The sequence below is a fragment of the Mirounga angustirostris genome, unplaced genomic scaffold, assembly GCF_029215605.1.
Source record: "Mirounga angustirostris isolate CCGP_5_RB_7025 unplaced genomic scaffold, mMirAng1.0.hap1 SCAF_9, whole genome shotgun sequence".
Classification (NCBI taxonomy): domain Eukaryota; kingdom Metazoa; phylum Chordata; class Mammalia; order Carnivora; family Phocidae; genus Mirounga; species Mirounga angustirostris.
This window is the reverse complement of record NW_026991717.1, coordinates 92,211,766-92,231,336: the sequence shown is the minus strand read 5'-3', so window position 1 is coordinate 92,231,336 and position 19,571 is coordinate 92,211,766. Positions and strand designations below refer to the sequence as shown.

Sequence of the window (19,571 nt, the reverse complement as noted above, 5' to 3'; positions counted from 1 at the left end):
GGGTGGCTCAGCTGGTTAAGCGGCTGCCTTTTGCTCAGGTCATGATCCTAAGGTCCTGGGATCAAGTCCCACATTGGGCTCCTTGCTCAGAGGGAAGCCTGCTTCTCCCTCTGCCTGCCACTCCCCATGCTTGTGCTCACTCTCTCTGACTTAAAAAAAAAAAAAAAAAAAGCCCAGACCATTCTTCTGAGATCCAGATTCACTTATTTGATGCTTACACAGTTCCAATAGGTATCTCAAAAGCATCTAAATGTGTTTGCTCTTTCTTCTGTATGTTCTTAATTTTTTCTTTGCTTATATAATTATTCAAAACATACACACACACACACACTCATAGGATTCCTTTTTTCCCTCATATCCTATGTCTAATCTATCAGCAAATACTGTTGGCTCCAAATTCAAAATATATCTAGAATCTATAATCACTTAGCACCTCCACTACTACTTTTCTTGGTACAAGCCACCATCATCTGTAATCTTCTTAAGCTATGACAATAGTCTCCTAAATGGCTAATGTTTATACTCAGCAAAAGCTACCAGAGTGATCTGTTAAAAATGTAAGTCAGATCACATCACTCTACTGCTCTAAATGTCCCTATAATGGTTTCACAAAGCATAAACATTTATAGAATAAAAACCAAAGTCTTGACTTGGCCTACAAGCCATATATGATCTGGTCCCTGGCCACCTCTTCAATCTCCGCCTAAACCACTCTTACCCTCATTACACTACTCCAGCGGCATTGGTTTGTTTACTGATCCTTAATCATATCAAACACCCCATTGCCTTAGGGACTTTGAATCTACTATTCTTTCTGCCTGGTATGATCATCCCCCAAAAATCTACAAGGCTTGCTCCCTCACTTCCATCAGGTAACAGCTCAAACATCACCCTAGAGACAGGCTTTTTCTAACACCCTATATAAAACAGCACTCCTCCATGACTATCTCCTTACCTGCTTTACTTTTCCCCACCATTATACTGTATATTGCTTTACTGTCTGCTTGCCTTCTATTGCCCCAGACTTATTTTTCTTTTTCATAGAATACTTTATTCTTAGCATTCCCACCATGTCCCTCGTCCCACTCTCCCAAAATTTCTTAAAGCTTTTTTTTTTAGGTTTATTATCCAGAGTAATTAAAAGCCCATCTTCTCCATAAAGTGTGAGCACAAACTAATGAGTCAGAGTTTTAGCTCTTTCAGTAGCTTTGTTTCGCCTTGAAGCTATAAACATGACTTACTATTCCATGACGTGAAGTGTTCAACTACAACTTCTTCTAATTTCTTTAACTTTGGATGACTATAGAAAAATTTTTTATCTTTAACTCCTGCAACAAAAACAAAAACACCAAAAAATTGTTATATATTTTCCATTCAATTACATTAATGTATTTTAATTATCCTTTTCAAAATAGATTTGTTGGGGCACCTGGTGGCTCAGTCAGTTAAGCATCTTCCTTCAGCTCAGGTCATGATCTCAGGGTCCTGAGATCAAGCCCTTCATCTGGCTCTCTGCTCAGCAGGGAGTCTGCTTCTCCCTTTGCCTCTCCCCCAACTCATGCTCACACTCTCTCTCTCTCAAAGAAATAAAATCTTCAAAATAGATTTGTTAACTTTTTTTCTATTTATTTAAATAGTAAGTAGCATCTGTGTAGCACGTAAGCCCTACTATAAAATGAACCTTGAATTTTTCTTTAAAGATTTATTTATTTATTTTAGGGGTGGAGGGGGAGAGGGAGAGAGAGAATCTTCAGCAGATTCCCCACTGAGTGTGAAGCCCAATGTGGGGCTCAATCCCACAACCCTGAGATCATGACTTGAGCCGAAATTAAGAGTCAGACGCTCAACAGACTAAGCCACCCAGGCACCCCTGAATTTTTTTTTATGATTTCATTCTAAAAGAGAATCCAAATGAAATCAGCAGCAAAGTAGAAGTGAAAAATATGATTTAGTTAAGCTATAAATCAGTTTTTGGTAGTTCTGAGAATTTTCACTAACAGTAACAACTACTACTAACATCTATTATATACTTAAAGTTTATAAACTTGGAATATATATTTATCCTAACTTAAAGAATAAAATCTTTAAGCATTTAACAGACCTGTTGCTATAGAAATAAGTAATTATAGATAGACACATGGATCAGTGGAGCAAAATTTCAAAATCTACCTGATAAAGAGAAATATAAAATTTTAAAAGAAAAACCAGACCTGTTTGGGTAGTAGAAAAGCCATTTGCTGAAGTACCACGTTTCTGTGCAAACATGCACTCTAGATGATTATAAAGTTTCATGAAGTCCTCATTTCGGCTAAGTTCATTTTTTGCTCGAGTCATTCCTTCAGATATTAGGGAAAGATTTTCCAAATTAGCAATGTAATAGCAAAATTAATCAAACCTATTATTTATTAAAAAGAAATTAAACTTTAGCAATGAATAGAAATTTTTCTAATTTAAACCTGAAAGCCAGCAACTATTTCCAGTTCCACATTCACATTTGTATTAATGAATGGCTTGCTTTTTATCACCAATTTATCAAAAACAAAAAAGCATAATCATTTGTTACATAACTATTTAATTGCTCTTTGTTGTTTTTGTTGTTGTTCTGTTTTTGTTTTTTTAACTAATCTCTAGGCCCAAAGGAGGGCTCAAACTCATGAACCCAAGATCAAGAGCTACACCCTCTACTGACTGAGTCAACTGGGCACCCCTATTTTATTGCTTGTTAAAAGAAACCATTTTTAAGTAACCCAAACTGTTCAATACATGTTTAACCAAAATAATAACAGGTCATTATTCCTTTAAATAATTTCATATAATTTACCTTTAGTTCCATCCATAATTCCACAAAGGAAGAAATATAATGATCTCATTCCCATTTGTTGCAATAATTCATAACCATGATATAAACTAATACAAATAGCAAACTCTCCCTCGATTATGCCTTGTTGTATTCCCTAGAAAAACAAGCACATATTGAATTTAACCAGAGGAAGAAATAAAGATACATGTTCTGTGTGAAACTTACCACTCTATTGAAGGTCCACCTATTCAATGTCATAGGACATAGTGCCAGTGTATTTTCCATATAAAATTTGTCCCTTTTTAATTTTATTTTTTTCTTTAATTCAATACAAAACTGACATTTTAAAGAGAATAAGTGATGGAGAGAAGTATTTATCATATACTGTTTCTCTTTCTAGGTAAATTATTAGCAGTATATATATTCATTTGTTCTTTCAAAACTATTTAACAAGTACCTACTACATATCAAGCACAGAGACAGGTATTTGGGATGCAACGGAAAATAACATAATGGCCTATCCTCATAAACGTTACTGGCACCAGAACAAAATTTAATCAGACAGTTTAACACTAACATTTAACACCAACTATACATGCCATAATAACATCTGACACTGTCCTAGGACCAGACGTTGTTCGAAGCACATTACTTACACAAACTCATTTGATCCCAACACCTGGGAGGTAGGTTCTATGGTTATGCCCATTTTATACATGAGGGAGCTGTAGACCCAGTATTTGAACCCATAAAACTTGGCTCAGGGTCCTTGTGCTTTTAACCACTACTCTCAAGGAAAAGCGAAACACATATTCCTTTTATGAGAGCATGCAGCAGGTATAACTATATGATAGGATAATTTTTAAAAGAGACCACTGAGAATAAGTTTTAATTATTTTCCTTTATTCAAGATAAAGACTATTATTCTCTACCTTACATCTTTAGTAGCATTCAAAATCAGTAATACTCATTTTAAATGTTTGCAGGGTAGTGATAAATGCCCTAAAATGGCACACCAATTACATAAACAAACTCTCATCAGTAAGATCAGGTTCAAGAGGTTTAGATTTACTACCTAAAATTTCAATGAACCTTTAATGCTTAGGAGAAATTAAAACATTCTATTAAAGTTTAGTATAATATACTAAATTTTATACTGTAATTCTACAGAAAAGTTTCCCTTAGTGGTTCCCTAGATACTACAAGATAAAGTCTACATTTCTTGGTGTAACATTTAAAGCTATTCTTATGTGTTCATAACCTACATTAACTATCATATCTGACTTCCTTAATTTTTTATCTCAGCCATGTTGGCTTGTTAACTGACTCCTTCATACCTTCATTCAGTTGCCTCTGTTCTTTTGCAAATGCATTCCCTCTCAGTTCAAAGAATGACTCAGTGCTTTTTTGCTTGTGAGCATCTCTTCTGACTTTGGACCTAGCTTCATTGGTATGTTCCTATCCATCTATTTTTTTTCCTAGGAAGATTAGAAATAAGCAGCTTACTATGATGCTTCCTCCAACCTCTGGTATCAAGAGTTAAGACTAAACGCTCTAGGTCTAAAAGTTAGTTCTATTCTACCTCTTCATGGCACTTTGATAGGAATGAACTAAAATACCAAGTCTTTATTAAAAGTTAAAAGATAAAATTAATTCAAAGCATTAAAGTATATTTTTGCTAGACTTTTGTCATGCTTTTTATAAACTATATAAATCATATCTAAATTCTTTTTTAATTTAAAATTTATTTTTATTTTTTTACTTTTTTTATTACATACCTAAATTCTTGATAAGCTAATATATACCAAAAATCAATCATTATTTATATTTTATCTTGGGTCTAAATAAAAATTTAACCTCTCTCCAAAATTAATTTAAAAATACCTACCACAATATTTGGAGATGGGTTTTTCCTAAATTGATCTCTTGCCAAAATTATCTGGTATTTTGTTAGATTGGGGATATCCCTTCTCATCAAAACATTCCTCTGAATCAAAGAACTCGCAAATACCTCCAAAACCTGCAAATTTCAGTGAAATTTAGTTTAAGCTTAAAGTCCTTTTTCAAATACAATCATTTTCTCACATATTAAAATAGAAATTATATATTAAAGTTTGTCTTAAAATAATTTTTTAAGTAAACACACACAATAACAACAAAACTTAAAAGTACTTAACATTTATCCCCAGGTAATATCCTTATGAGAGTCAGGACAAGCAAGTATTGGATCCAACTATAATTTAAGAACATATGTGTTTATCTGTGTATTTCTTAATTCCCCCCCTCCCCCAACCTACACACACTATAATCTAAGTACAAGGAATGAAGAGCCTTTGATTTCTCACTGTTGCAGCTTCAATATGAAGAACAAAGTCTGGCATATAGGTAAATATTTGTAGTCTTGCTGACTAAATCAAAATGTCTTGAGTACATTCAGTTTGATTTGTTGATTCATTCTTTCAAGAAATATTTATTAAGCATCTAGTATATGTCAAGCATTGTTTCAAAGGCTGGGAACTTGTAGCTGAGACAAATGAAGTTGCTACTTTGATAAAGTTTACATCCAATGAAGGGAAGCAAAGAATAAGGCGTGAACAAAGAGAGTTTCTATTTCAATAAATGAATGTAAGAACCTAAAACACAGTAACAGTAATGCTATGGAGTTTTGGAGGGAAGTGGGGTCACTATTAAGTAAGGTCAACAAAGATGGTCTCTCTAGAGAGGTAATATTTGAGTTGACATCTGAATGATGACCAAGTTCTGAGGACAGAGTATATCAGGCAGAGGAAATAGCAGACAAAAGGTCCTGATGCAGGATGAGCTTGATGGCACAGTGAAGGAAAACAGAGACCTAGAGATGAAGACCTAGTACAGCAATATGTAATTAACTGTTTAAATTTTGCCTAATTCTATTTCCTAAAATAGGGCTATTTTAGTAGAGTTTTATTTTTCTTCCCTTCCAGCTTTCCTGATCATATTACCTATAGAAGTACTCCAAAAGCATCCACAAAATGAAATGCCTATTATACGGGTTTATACAAATTATAATTTATACAAATTTATAATCCTTATAAATGGAATGATTTTAATCATGACAAAATGTATTAGTATTAAGGAGATGATTATCATATCAAAATAAAAAGCCTGGAGATGCCTGGCTGGCTTAGTCCATAGAGCATGTGACTCTTGATCTTGGGGTCATGAGTTCAAGCTACAAGTTGGGCGAAGAATTTACTTAAAAAATTAATTAAATAAATAAAATAAATTAAAAAATAAAAAGCTCTGCATTACAAAGGAAACAATTGACAAAATGAAAAGCCAACCTACTGAATTAGAGAAGATATTTGCAAATGATATATCCGATAAGGGGTTAATATCCAAAATATATAAAGAACTTACACAATTCAACACTAAAAAAAGATCTGATTTTAAAAATGAGCAGAGGGGTGGCTCAGGTGGTTAAGCAGCTGCCTTTGGCTCGGGTCATGATCCCAGGGTCCTGGAATGGAGTCCCATGTCAGGCTCCCTGCTCAGCGGGGAGTCAGCTTCTCCCTCTCCATCTGTCCCTCCCCTCACTTGTGAACACGCTCTCTAGTAAATAAATAAAATCTTTTAAAAAATAAAATAAATAAATAAATAATGAGCAGAGGACCCAAGTAGACATTTTTCCAAAGACAATATACAGATGGCCAACAGACAAGAAAAGATGCTCAACATCACTCAGCATCAGGGAAATGCAAATCCAAACCACAATGAGATATCACCTCACACCTGTCAGAATGGCTAAAATCAAAAAGATGAGAAATAACAAGTGTTGGTGAGAATGTGGAAAAAAAGAACCCTTATACAGGGGAATGTAAACTGGTAAGCCACTGTGGAAAACAGTATGGAGGTTCCTCAAAAAATTAAGAGTAGAACTACCATATGACCCAATAATTCCACTACTGTGTATTTACCCAAAGGAAATGAAAACACTAATTTTAAAAGATATACGCACCCTTATGTTTATTGCAGCATTATTTACAAGAGCCAAGATATGGAAGCAACCCCAGTGTCCATCAGTAGACAAATGGATAAGGAAAATGTGGTAGGTATATAGAGATACATATACACAATGGAATATTACATAGTCCAAAAAGGGATGAAATCATGCCATTTGCGACAACATGGATAGACCTAGAGGGTATTAAGATAAGTGAAATGAGTGAGACAGAGAAAGACAAATACCATAGGATTTTACTCATATGTGGAATCTAAAAAAAAAACCAAATTAATAAACAAGCAAACAAAAAGCAGAATCAGACCTATAAATACAGAGTCAAAGTAACGGTTGCCAGAGGGGAGGAGGTTGAGAAAATGGACAATATGGGTGAAGGGGAGTGGGAGATAGAGGCTTCCAGTTAGGGAATGAGTAAGTCACGGGAATAAAAGGCACAGCATAAGGAGTATAACCAATGAAATGGTAATGTTGTATGGTGACAGACGGTAGCTACACTTACGGTGAGATAGCATAACATATAAACTTGTCAAATCACTATGCTGTACCCCGAAACTACTGTTAACATTGTGTGCCAACTATATTCAAATAAAACAATTTTTTTAATCAAAAAGGAAATGATTACTGGAAATAATTTGCCATATCTTATATTAACAATGCTTAGAATTTTGTTACAAATAATTTGAAAACAAAGCATATTCCTATAGAACTTTTCTTTAAGAAAGACTTATTAAAGGTTAAATGATAGATAAATATTTTGGTTATCTATTCTTATATAACAAAGTACTTGAAAACATCATAAATCAAACAACCATTTTACTTGCTCATAATTCTAATTCTTCAGGTAAGAATTCAAGCAGGTCACTGAGAGCTCAGGCCAAGATACCACATTAACAATGTGCACGCCTAATACACAGATTTTGTTTCAAAATACCATTCTTCCATAAAAGTAACAAGGATTCCTTGGAGAAATGGTTGATTCCATGGCTGGGACTCGAGAAATACTAAATGAGCACAAAATATCTTGTGAGGCCAGAAAGTTAAGTGTTAAAAAAAACAAAAACAAAAACAGTACATGTCTAAAGGACACAAGGAACTCTAAATGGCCAAAGTTGGATCAATCTGAGCAACAAAATTCATACTAATATCAGTATTAGATTGTAGCAGATAGGAAAAAAAATATCTATTAGTCTATACTGATACAAAGAATTGAATTAATAAATAAATCAAAGGAAGAAACAGGTCTTCATTCTAACTGACAAACATAAAAGAATTGAGAGAAAGGAGAAATCATAATTAGGTAAACTTAACAGAAGTAACTGTAGCAGGCAAGAACCATCACTGCATGCTAAAATTAGAGAGCAAAATATGCTGAGAAACAGGACATTTGAGTAGTCTCAAAGTATCTCCCCACTGGACCCCTCTATACTATTTGTGCATATTTCCTGAAAGTCTAAAACTACTGCAAAATAAAATGTTAAAAATAAAAAAGAATTCTGTCAGGGCACTGCAGGGACAGCTATTCTCTGTTCTTTGATGTCTGGAGCTTTGAATGGCTGAATGTTAAGTGTAATACCTCAACTGGAGCCATATGTCTACACCCTCAATTCTAGCTATCTACCAGTTCCTCCTTTCTCCTGAACACAGCTTAGCTGAGGTTCATCATGGCTTACTCGAGGTTTATCACATTCTGTTGGTCAAAGTCAGTCACAGAGCCAGTCTAGATTAGAGGGAAAAGGAAATGCATCTTATCTCTCCATCGGAGGAGTGTCAAAGAATTTACAGGCATCTTTAATCTGCAACAATGAATATAGGAGAACAAGATGTTCTCCTAGCATGACACTAATTATGAACTATAGAAAAAGTGTGTTACCTCAAATTTTTCCCATTGAAATTGATAACTGGCTAAGCAATTTCTCAATAGCTACAATACTGACATTTGGCCCAGATAATCCTTTGATGTTGGGAGACTATTCTTGTTCATTACAGAATGTTAAGCAGCATTCTTAGCCTCTACACATTAGATTCTAGTAGCAACTCTACTCTCTACCTCCTCCAGTTATGACAACCAAAAATGTGTCACCAGGTGGGCAAAACTGCCTCTAGTTGAAAATCACTGCTGTATAAGGGATCCAGGAGGAAAATACTGAAAATATATTTTCTTACAAAGAAACTTCTAGTTAAATCTGGACATGTCTTAGAAGTGTGTTCCCTATGTGAAAATTCACTAAGCCATATACACTTAGGTCTTGTACACTTTGCAATTTATATGTGTGTTTTATACTGCAATTAATAGGTGTTCTTTAAAAAGAAGGCTGTTACTGGCTTTAGAAATGGTCCATCATTTTGTATTGCCTCTTTAACAGTAACTAACAAATAAAACATGGTACTCATTCCAAAAATTTTAATTTCAAAGAATTGTTTCAACATATTAATTATATAAAATGATCTAACTATATATTCTCACAGCCAGATTCTACAAAATAAAATAAAGACATTATCAGTTCACTTATCAAAACTCTGAATAGTAGTAAAAATGGCTTACCTGGATATATGCCTTTTGGATGGCTGCAAGTTCTTCACCTAGGGGAACAACTAGCTTTTCAACTCGCCTTTCATGAGAGTATGGCAGAATATCCGGAGAATCTTCAGAACGAAGTTCTATCTGCCCAATTCGTAGGTTAGTAATAACCTGTTGAACAGCCTATGGAAAATCAAGTATGATTATAACTACATTACATGTTAAATTTTTAAGCTCAGGTTACCAACAAAAATAAAATAGTGGTAAAATTTAGAATACATATCATTAAACTTCTTTTTTTAAAAACCATAAGTTACATCAGAAGTAGTATAAGAGGAAGATAAGGCTTTGAAACATTTTTCTTTCATGCAGCACTTCCAGCCAAGCATCCAAGAAATAAGAGTATTAGTAAATGTCCAACAAGTTTCTCAAACATATTTTGCACTTTTCAGTGGTAGTGACATACTCACTCCTTCCATCTACATTTTATGAAGACTCAGGCAAAACAGAAGTTTTGGGTTAGCAAACTAAATCCCCAAAACACTATATAATAGTCAATTTTAGAGCCAGAACAACAACCCAAATTTCCTGGTTCCCTGGCAAACACTTTTTTTCCAGTGATTTTTTTTTTGTGGGAAGAACAGAAGTCTTGTTACTAGTAAAGGACACAAATGTGTCTTAGGAATACTTTACAAATTGGCTTATTAAGAAATTGAGGGTAGGGCGCCTGGGTGGCTCAGTTGGTTAAGCGACTGCCTTCGGCTCAGGTCATGATCCCAGGGTCCTGGGATCGAGTCCCACATCGGGCTCCCGGCTCAGTGGGGAGCCTGCTTCTCCCTCTGACCCTCTCCTCTCTCATGCTGTTTCTCTCTCGCTCGCTCTCTAATAAATAAATAAATAAAATCTTTAAAAAAAAAAAAAAAAGAAATTGAGGGTATAGGGCATATACTATACTAAATCAATTATTGATAAATTAGTGGAATATTTTCCATTTAAATCAATATAGGTGATATGAATATATTGGTGGATATACTTCTAAATTTCCTTCACCCAAAGCTTATAAAAAAATTTTATTATGAAATTGGGTAACTGGAGCAAAAACATATATAACCTCTTGGTATAAAAAAGTACTCTACCATTAAACTCCTGTACTGACTGTGATCAGAATTCAAAGAAAGAACCCTAAATACTCCACCAAAACACTTAGAACTAATAAATCAATTCAATAAATTTGCAGGATACAAAATTAATATACAGAAATCTGTTGCATTTCTATACACTGATAACAAAGTAGGAGAAAGAGAAATGAACGGGACGCCTGGGTGGCTCAGTCAGTTAAGCGTCTGCCTTCGGCTCAGTTCATGATCCCAGGGTCCTGGAATCAAGTCCCATTTTGGGCTCTTTGCACAGCAGGGAGCCTGTTTCTCCCTCTGCCTGTCACTCCCCATGCTTGTGCTCTTTCTTTCTCTCTCTTTCTCATGCACACTCTTTCTCTCTGACAAATAAAATCTTAAGATCTTAAAAAAAGAGAGAAATGAAGAAAACTCAATTTACAACTGCACCCAAAAGAATAAAATACCTAGAAATAAATGTAACCAAAGAGGTGAAAGACCTATTGCAGCATTATTTACAATAGCCAAGATATGAAAGCCACCCAAGTGTCTGTCAATAAATAAATAAGAATTTAATGGACTATTACTGAGCCATAAAAAAATGAAATGTCATTCATGACAACATGGATGGACCTAGAGGGTATTATGCTAAATGAAATAAGTCAGGGAAAAACAAATGCCATATGATTTCACTTATATGTGAAATTTAAAAAACAAAACAGACTCTTTAAATACAGAAAACTGGTGGTTGCCAGAGAGGAGGTGGGTGGGGAGATGGGCAAAATAAGTGAAGGGAATTAAGAAGTACAAACTTCCAGTTATAAAAGAAGTCACAGAAATGAAAAGTACAGCATAGGGAATGTAGTTAATAATGCTGTAATAATGTTGTATAGTGACAAATGGTGACTACACTTGTGATGAGCACTCAGTAATGTACAGAATTGTGAAATCACTGGTGCCTGAGTGGCTGAGTTGGTTAAGTGTCCAACCTTTGATTTCAGCTCAGGTCATGATCTCAGGGTCATGAGATCAAGCCTGGTGTTGGGCTCCATGCTTAGTGCTCGGAGTCTGCTTAAGACTCTCTCCCTTGGAATACCTGGGTGGCTCAGTTAAGCATCTGCCTTCAGCTCAGGTCACGATCCCAGGGTTCTGGGATCGAGCCCCACATTGGGCTCCTGGCTCAGCGGGGAGCCTGCTTCTCCTTCTCCCTCTGCCGCTCCCCCTGCTTATGCTCTATCTCAAATAAATAAATAAAATCTTAATTAAAAAAAAAGAGTTAAAAGAAAGAACAAATGAACAAATGGGGAGGGAGTCCTGAAAGTGTCCAGAAATTAAGGGCTTTTTTTTAAAGCTAGAAAGTCTCATGAGCTTTCAAAAAACAAACTAAACAGGGACACCTGGGTGGCTCAGTCAGTTAAGCATCTGCCTTCAGCTCAGGTCGTGATTCCCAGGGTCCTGGGATTCAGCCCCGCATCAGGCTTCTTGCTCAGCAGGGAGCCTGCTTCTCCCTCTGCCTGCCTGCCGCTCCCCCTGCTTGTGCTGTCTCTTTCTCTCTCTGACAAATAAATAAATAAAATCTTTAAAAAAAAAGAAAAGAAACTAAATATAATTTCCTATTTATTTATGTAAAGCAATCTCTACCCCCAACGTGGGCCCTGAACTCATGACTCTGAGATCAAAAGTCACATGCTCCACTGACTGAGCCAGCCAGGCGCCCCAAACAAACTAAATGTAATTTCAAATAAAAAATACAAAAGGAATCACATCTTAATCACCTTTGTATTCCCAACACCTGGCAGGCTTCCTAATATATCCTAATCCTAACTATAGCTACTGAGGGTCCACATAATCTGGAGTAGAATTATGACCACTTTATAAAACTGAGTAAGATGTTACTATTTTTAATCATTCGTTCAACAAATATTTGAATGACTCCCACATGCCAGGTATTGAGTTGGTAATAGAGCTTTGACCAAGATAGACATAATCTCTATATTCATATAGCTACTATTTTCATGGGGCAAAAAGACAACAAATACATGTATAAGTAAAAAAATAACAGATTATGATTAATATTAAGAAGAAAATCACACACAAAAAAGAAAATCACAAGACAGGGAGTGCTATCTTTTGATAGTTTAGAGTAAAACTTCTTGAAGGGGCAACATTTCAGCAAAGACTTAAAAGGTGACTAAAAACAATCAAGCATGCTTAAAGTGATTGAAGTAAGATCAGAGACAGCATAGAAATTTCTGAAAAATATAAAGGCTATGGACAGAAGGAAAAAAGTCTTACAACTTGACAGAATTGAAACCTACCATAGAAAGTCTTCAAAACGCAATACAGAAGACGATTCAGAGCTACTAAAATTAGAGTGTAATGAGATGGGGCTCAAACCTGACTTTTTACTATCTTTTAATAAAGGAAACCAGAGCTCCCTGGAGGAATGGCTGATTCCATGGCTGGACATGAAAAATACTAAATGAGCATAAATACCTTGTGATGCAAAATAGAAAGTATTCAAAAGGAAAAAAAATGCACCATCTTAAAGAAGATCCCAATGGCCAAAGCTGGGACAATCTGAGCAACAAAATTAATAATGATAGCACTGGATTGTAGCTCATAGAAAAAAACAAATATCCATTAGTCCATATTGATACAAAGAATTAAATTAATAAATGGGAGAGAAGAAACAGCTCTTCATTACAAAAGAATTCACCTTAACAAATGTAAAAGAAATGAGAGGAAGGAAACAATGATCAGGCAAACACCACAGAAATAACAGTTGTAGGCAAGAACCATCACTGGATGCTAAAATAGTTACATAATCTCAGAGTATATCCCCCGCAATATACTTACTAATTACAAAGGGGAAAACAGTAATTTTAAAATGCGGAAACTGGGAAGAAATCACCTAAACGAAGTCAAGATTAATAGCAACGGCAGTAAGACAAATCCGCATCATGTAGTCTCTGCTACCATGCACTGAGAAAGATACAGCATCACTTCTGGAGTATTCTTGCCAAAAATGCATAACCTCACTCCAATCATGAGAAAATATCAGACAGGGGCGCCTGGGTGGCTCAGTTGGTTAAGCCACTGCCTTCGGCTCAGGTCATGATCCTGGAGGCCTGGGATCGAGTCCCGCATCAGGCTCCCTGCTCAGCGGGGAGCCTGCTTCGCCCACTGACCCTCCCCACTCTCATGCTCTCTCTCTCTATCTCATTCTCTCTCTCAAATAAATAAATAAAATCTTTAAAAAAAAAAAAAAAAGAAAGAAAATATCAGACAAACCCAAACTGAGGAATATTCTACAAAATAACTGGCATTTGCTCTTAAAAGCATCAAGGTCATGGAAAACAAGAAAAGACTGAGAAACTATCACAGATAGGAAGGACTAAAACATGACAACTAAATGCAAGTGAGATCCTGGACCAGACCCTGGAGCTGAAAAGGATAGCGGTGGGAAAACTGACAAAATTCAACTCAGGTCTACAGATTAGTTACTAGTACTATGCCAATGTTAATTTCCTGGTTTTGATAATTTTACTATGGTTATATGTTAACACTAGGGGAAGCTGAGCAAAGGAGAGAGAGAGATTGCAATTTTTGCAAATTTTCTGGAAGTCTTAGTTCAAAATAAAGCTTAGGAAAAAAAACCCTGAAAATTTAAACAATTTAAAAAACACTTATACTAGGGCACCTGGGTGGCTCAGTCAATTAAGTGTCTGCCTTCAGTTCAAGTCATGATCTCAGGGTCCCGGAATCTAGCCCCACATTGGGCTCCTTGCTCAGAAGGGAGCCTGCTTCTCCCTCTCTCTCTGTCCCTCCCCACTTTGTGTGTGCGTACCTGCTCGCTCTCTTCTCTCTAATAAATAATTAAATAAAATCTTTAAAAATAAATAAATAACACTTACACTATTTAAAAATTTACTACTTTTAACAAACTACTTATGCATACTGACATCTAAAAACTACAATGAAGGGCGCCTGGGTGGTTTAGTCGTTAAGCGTCTGCCTTTGGCTCAGGTCATGAACCCAGGGTCCTGGGATCAAGCCCCGGCACTGGGCTCCCTGCTCAGTAGGAAGCCTGCTTCTCCCTTTCCCACTCCCCCTGCTTGTGTTCCCTCTCTCGCTGTGTCTCGCTGTGTCTCTCTCTGTCAAATAAATAAATAAAATCTTAAAAAAACTACTAGTGAAAAAAAAATTTTTTTTTAATCAAAAAAATAAAAACTACCAATGTAGAAAATCTCCAACCATAGAAGAAAACATAGGCATGTGTAAGAAATGTTGTAGTCTTGATGTCAAACTAAATACTAGAATGACAGGGGCGCCTGGGTGGCTCAGTTGGTTAAGCCACTGCCTTCGGCTCAGGTCATGATCCTGGAGTCCCAGGATCGAGTCCCGCATCCGGCTCCCTGTTCGGTGGGGAGTCTGCTTCTCCCTCTGACCCTCCCCCCCCATGCTCTCTCTATCTCATTCTCTCTCGCAAATAAATAAAATCTTAAAAAATAAAATAAATAAATACCAAAATGACAAACTGATCTGGGCCCATACAAAAGCTCTTATTTTCTTAAATGTTAAGAAATGGAAAGACATTTTACTTACCTTTATATCACTACCTGGTGTGGCACTAAGAGCCAAAATTCTAAAGTGATTTGTATATTTGACTAGTTCTCTTACAACCTTAAAAAAGAAAAAAAAGTTATTTAATTTCATCTATCCAATACAAAAACAACAATGATTCTGTTAAACAAGCTAGTATATATGTTCCATTATCATTATTTCTTATTCAGAGTAAGGGATGAAACTATCATGAGTCACATTATCTGAAGAGCAGATAATTCAGGTTTTTACTTTACACCAATCAAAAACACCTTAGGGTTTCTTCTATACATAAAGCCACAATGCCAAGGCCTAATATAGAGGCAAATCAAAAGACTCAGTTAATTCAAGGACAGATGGAAGAAGAGAGTCTACTCTCTGTTGTTTGGTCCATAGTTTAGCCTTACAGTTATACCCATATGTACACCTACCAGATGAAGATAAGTCATAACATAAGAATGGAAAAAAAAATACCGGTATGAAATTAGATTTGAAATGGAAAAAAAAAATTGTTTAAGGAAAAGATTTTAAAAATCCAACTTTCCTTTTAAATTCTAACACATTTTCTCAGTGGCACCAAAGCATCATTCTAGATGCTGCAATATGAATTCAACACCCATGTCTGGTATGATTAATACTGGATATTCCACCAGATTCCCATATGATCCTTCACATGAGGCCCCAATACAAGGAAAAAGGACCCCTAAGTAAACGAATTGCAGGAATAGCTCTCAATATCCTATAGTTCTGCATTAGATATAGGAAACAGTAAAACCAGATTACCTAAAAACTGCTATTTTAAACCATGTAAAGGATGAATTCAGTGAGACTCACACTGACTCTTGACTAATCTCAAAAAATATTATTTATGGAGTTTCTTTTTAACATGATATAGAATATATATTAAGATAGAACATTATACTTAACACTGAATTGTTCTAATTAAACTGATGCAAGACAAACCCTAATACGTTACTTTTACGCAAGTGGGATTCTCTTGCATTTTGTAGAAGACGAAATGGTGCTGTGTTTGTAACCCAGGAAGCTACATTCTTCATGGAGTTGGTGTGCCTGTTGGAATCTACATCTATAATAGTCAAGGCACCATAAGCACTCAGGGCTGTCTGGATATCAGTGAAATCAGTGCATGACTCCACTGTACTCCATAAAAGCATAAGCCTTGTAATTAAAAAAAAAAAACAAAAAAAAAACTGTGGTGCCTCGGTGGCTCAAGTCAGTTGAGTGCCTGACTCTTGATCTCAGTCCAGGTCTTGATCTCAGGGTGGTGAGTTCAAGGCCCACATTGGGCTCTACACCCAATGTGGAGCCTACTTAAAAAAAAAAAAAGACCCAATGCTAGAAATTTTTACAAAAAATAAATGAGTTAAAGTTCCTACGTATAAGCTAAATCTACAAAGTAAATTCACAGAATTAAAATAAAAATTTTTAAATGCCCCACTCAAGCAGAAACCTTAACACACTGGGTATTAATTTAACTTGGAAAGATATAAAAAGTATATACATCCATTTCTTGCCTAAAATCAATTTAAGAAAGGTAACAATTCTCCAGAAGATAACACAGAGATATAATACAATAAACTTAACTTAAACTTAAGTTCCTTAATCAGGGAAACTATAAATTCACAAACTGGCAGTAAAATTCACCTCTTTGCACTAAAAAAAATCAACTTTTCCTTCTATTCTTACTCTATACCCTTTCCCTGATATCACCAGCTTATAGTTTTACCTATGTACCACCTATATGTTGATGATTTCCAAATCTGTATCTCCAGCTCAGAACTCTCCATTGAGATTCATACTTCTATCCCCCACTTCCCACTGGGTATCTATAGCTAGATTCCTCATGGACATTTCAAACTCAACAATCTAAAGCTACACTCATTATCTTTCCACAACACCCCAAATCTTCTGTGCCTCCACAACTCTCCATTTTGACTAGGAGCACCAACATCCTCACAGTCTTTTAAGTCAGAAATCTGGGAGTCATCCTAAATACTTCCTCTCCCTCTGTACACCCTGCCTTTAGCCCTCTACTCTTCTAATCTCTTTTAAATCTTAAGTATCACCCCAGGTAAACATTTTTAAATGAGTCTCCACCACCTATATCCGCTATGTCCTACAAAGAGCATTCAAACTGCTAAGCATAATATACAAATGCCTTCATGACCTGGACTTTTAAGTATCTCTCCAGCCATATCCCACCTCTTCACCTTTCTAATTCGTATTTATGTAGTACGTAACTAGAAGGCACTGTGTTAGGTATGTTGCATACATTATGTCATTCAATCTTAGTAACAACTCTTGACAGTTAAGTATGATTTTACCTAACTGCCAAGGAATGACACGGCATATCCGCTACCGATCTTTGGATTATTATCTTTGTTCCAAAATTCCACCCATACCCTATTTTAAATCACTGCCTCAACCATGACCAGGCTTTCATCATCTACACCTGACACTAATGGTGTTAGGGATTTAAAAAAAAAGAGACAGACACTGATTTGAATGAAGTATTTCCTTCGTTGAAATAATGTGGTTTTTTCATAATTATAACACAATCAGTAACTTCCATCATTAATAAGTATTCACCAAAACACTCTTTAACAATACGTTCACAGTACAAAATACTTTTAAACGAAATATTACCTGGCAATAAGCATAGTTTCCAAGAGCTTTATGAGCTTCATCAATAACTAGACACTTTATTTCAGCAGCAGGACAAGCTCCTCTAGAAAGATCATTTACCATGACTTGAGGTGTAAGAAAAAGTACTCTCTTACTGTGCCATATTTCCTTCCTGGTGATAGCTTGAGTAGATCCTGTAAACAAAAGCGACATCCTATATTCTAAATACCAGGGCTGTTATCTTTAAAATATCTATAAATAATCTGGCCTAATTTCAGAATGCAGTCCTGCTTTGGTAATGTGCCTTCAGACAACAATTTAACAAATCACTGAAATGTTACATTTTAAAGCTCTGTTGTGATCACAATGTCAATGCTGAGACACAACTAGACTGTCTTTAGAGAACTCCTACAAAATGGCATATCTGGAGAAAAGCAAATTCTTCAACTGGGAGATCTTTCTGGGGAAGAAAGTCAGAAAACCTCCTGTGCGTTCACTTCGGACGGGGTATACACACAAATCGCTTCAAAATGCTCCGACAAATTACGGAGAGCCTCTGAAAATTGAGGAAAGCAACCCTTTTTGTGAGGGCCAGACTTGCTACAAGAAGATAATGCTTTAAGGGAGAGGATGTAAAATACGGATACTGTGATCCGGGGACTATTCAGGAATTCTTTTAGCTCAGTCTCCACCAGAATGCATGCTTTCCCGAGCACCCCGCTCTTAATTTCAAACTAGCCCATTTCCTAAGATACCTGTCATTTCAGCCATGTGGGACTGCGGAATACCCATCACTCGGTAGCAAGCCTCGATCTGCTGCGTCACTAAAGGTTTTGTGGGGGCCATAAAGACCACCTTGCCGGAAGGGAACCACCGGTAGAAATTGTACATGACCACAGCGGCAATAAAGGTCTTTCCCAGCCCAGTAGGCAGACACACCAGCGTGTTGCAGAACAGAGAGGTCCGGGCCATGTGCAGCTGGTAATCCCGCACTGGGCAATTAGTAGGGTAAATCCACAGGGAGCCCGCTGAAGTGCAGAAACCGCCATTCTCTAAACTCAGCTGCCGCTCTGCCTCATACACTGCAACCAGCAATACATCATCGTCCGACTCCGGCTGAGCCTCGGCAGCCTCTGCAGCCGGAGGAGAATGTGCCCTGGAGATGCCAGGGCTCTGAGGCCGCTCAGGTCCAGAGTTGCAACCCGGAGCTCCAGCGGTTCGAGAAATGCTTGAGCCCCACGTCTGGAAAAGCGTTCTTTGCCGTCCGCTCATTAGGATGAGACCACCAAAGGCTTCTCTCAGACGCTAGCAGTTCCAACAGCTCAACCGCCACCATTCGGATCCCCATCGGTTACCTTCGCACAAAACAGTGGAACGTGAGGGCGGGACTGCAGCTTGTTCATCTGGTTGAAAAATGCCGCCACTGAGTTTGCGTCGGAAATATGATTGGCTGGCTTCCCGGAAACCCTTGCGGACTCCCGGAGACGCATGCGCATTGTTATGGCGTTAGTCTAAATTTGGTCCGCGGTTCAGTTTCTTCATAGACTCTAAATATAAGTTCCGTTCCCAGCGATTGTGTGTCTCGGCCTAATTGCTAAAGCGATGTTGCTTAAAATGATAAAAAAAATAAATAACTTTGAGATCCTAGGGACAACGGATACCCATATTTTTGTGAATTTAACGTTATTGAGCGAACAATTCTTATTCCTTATTGGTTTATTTTTAAATCGGAAAAAGAGGTGAAAAACAGAAGGGTTAGGTAGAATTAAGTATCTTATTTCTTTATACAAGTTGAGGGGGAAAAAAATGCCCGGTTTCTTTTTCACAGTATTTGGAAAGACAGCCCATAATCTTACCATTTTTATTGTTAAGAGGGTAGTGAATGATTTG

General features: G+C 36.6%; 1 protein-coding gene across 2 annotated transcripts in view; it reads right to left on the bottom strand.

Annotated features, from left to right (window-relative positions):
* Positions 1–19,244, bottom strand: part of FANCM (FA complementation group M) — a 108,919-nt gene extending 89,675 nt beyond the window's left edge. For both annotated transcript variants that reach the window (XM_064570994.1, XM_045900781.3), the window contains exons 1-8: positions 18,437–19,244; positions 17,703–17,875; positions 15,039–15,116; positions 9,343–9,501; positions 4,689–4,820; positions 2,822–2,954; positions 2,211–2,336; positions 1,242–1,328 (exon numbers count right to left, since the gene is read on the bottom strand). In XM_064570994.1, the coding sequence (XP_064427064.1) occupies positions 1,242–1,328; positions 2,211–2,336; positions 2,822–2,954; positions 4,689–4,820; positions 9,343–9,501; positions 15,039–15,116; positions 17,703–17,875; positions 18,437–18,953 (1,405 nt within the window). In that variant the 5' untranslated portion in view covers positions 18,954–19,244. The remainder of the gene's footprint in view (positions 1–1,241; positions 1,329–2,210; positions 2,337–2,821; positions 2,955–4,688; positions 4,821–9,342; positions 9,502–15,038; positions 15,117–17,702; positions 17,876–18,436) is intronic.
* Between the last annotated feature and the right edge of the window lie 327 nt (positions 19,245–19,571).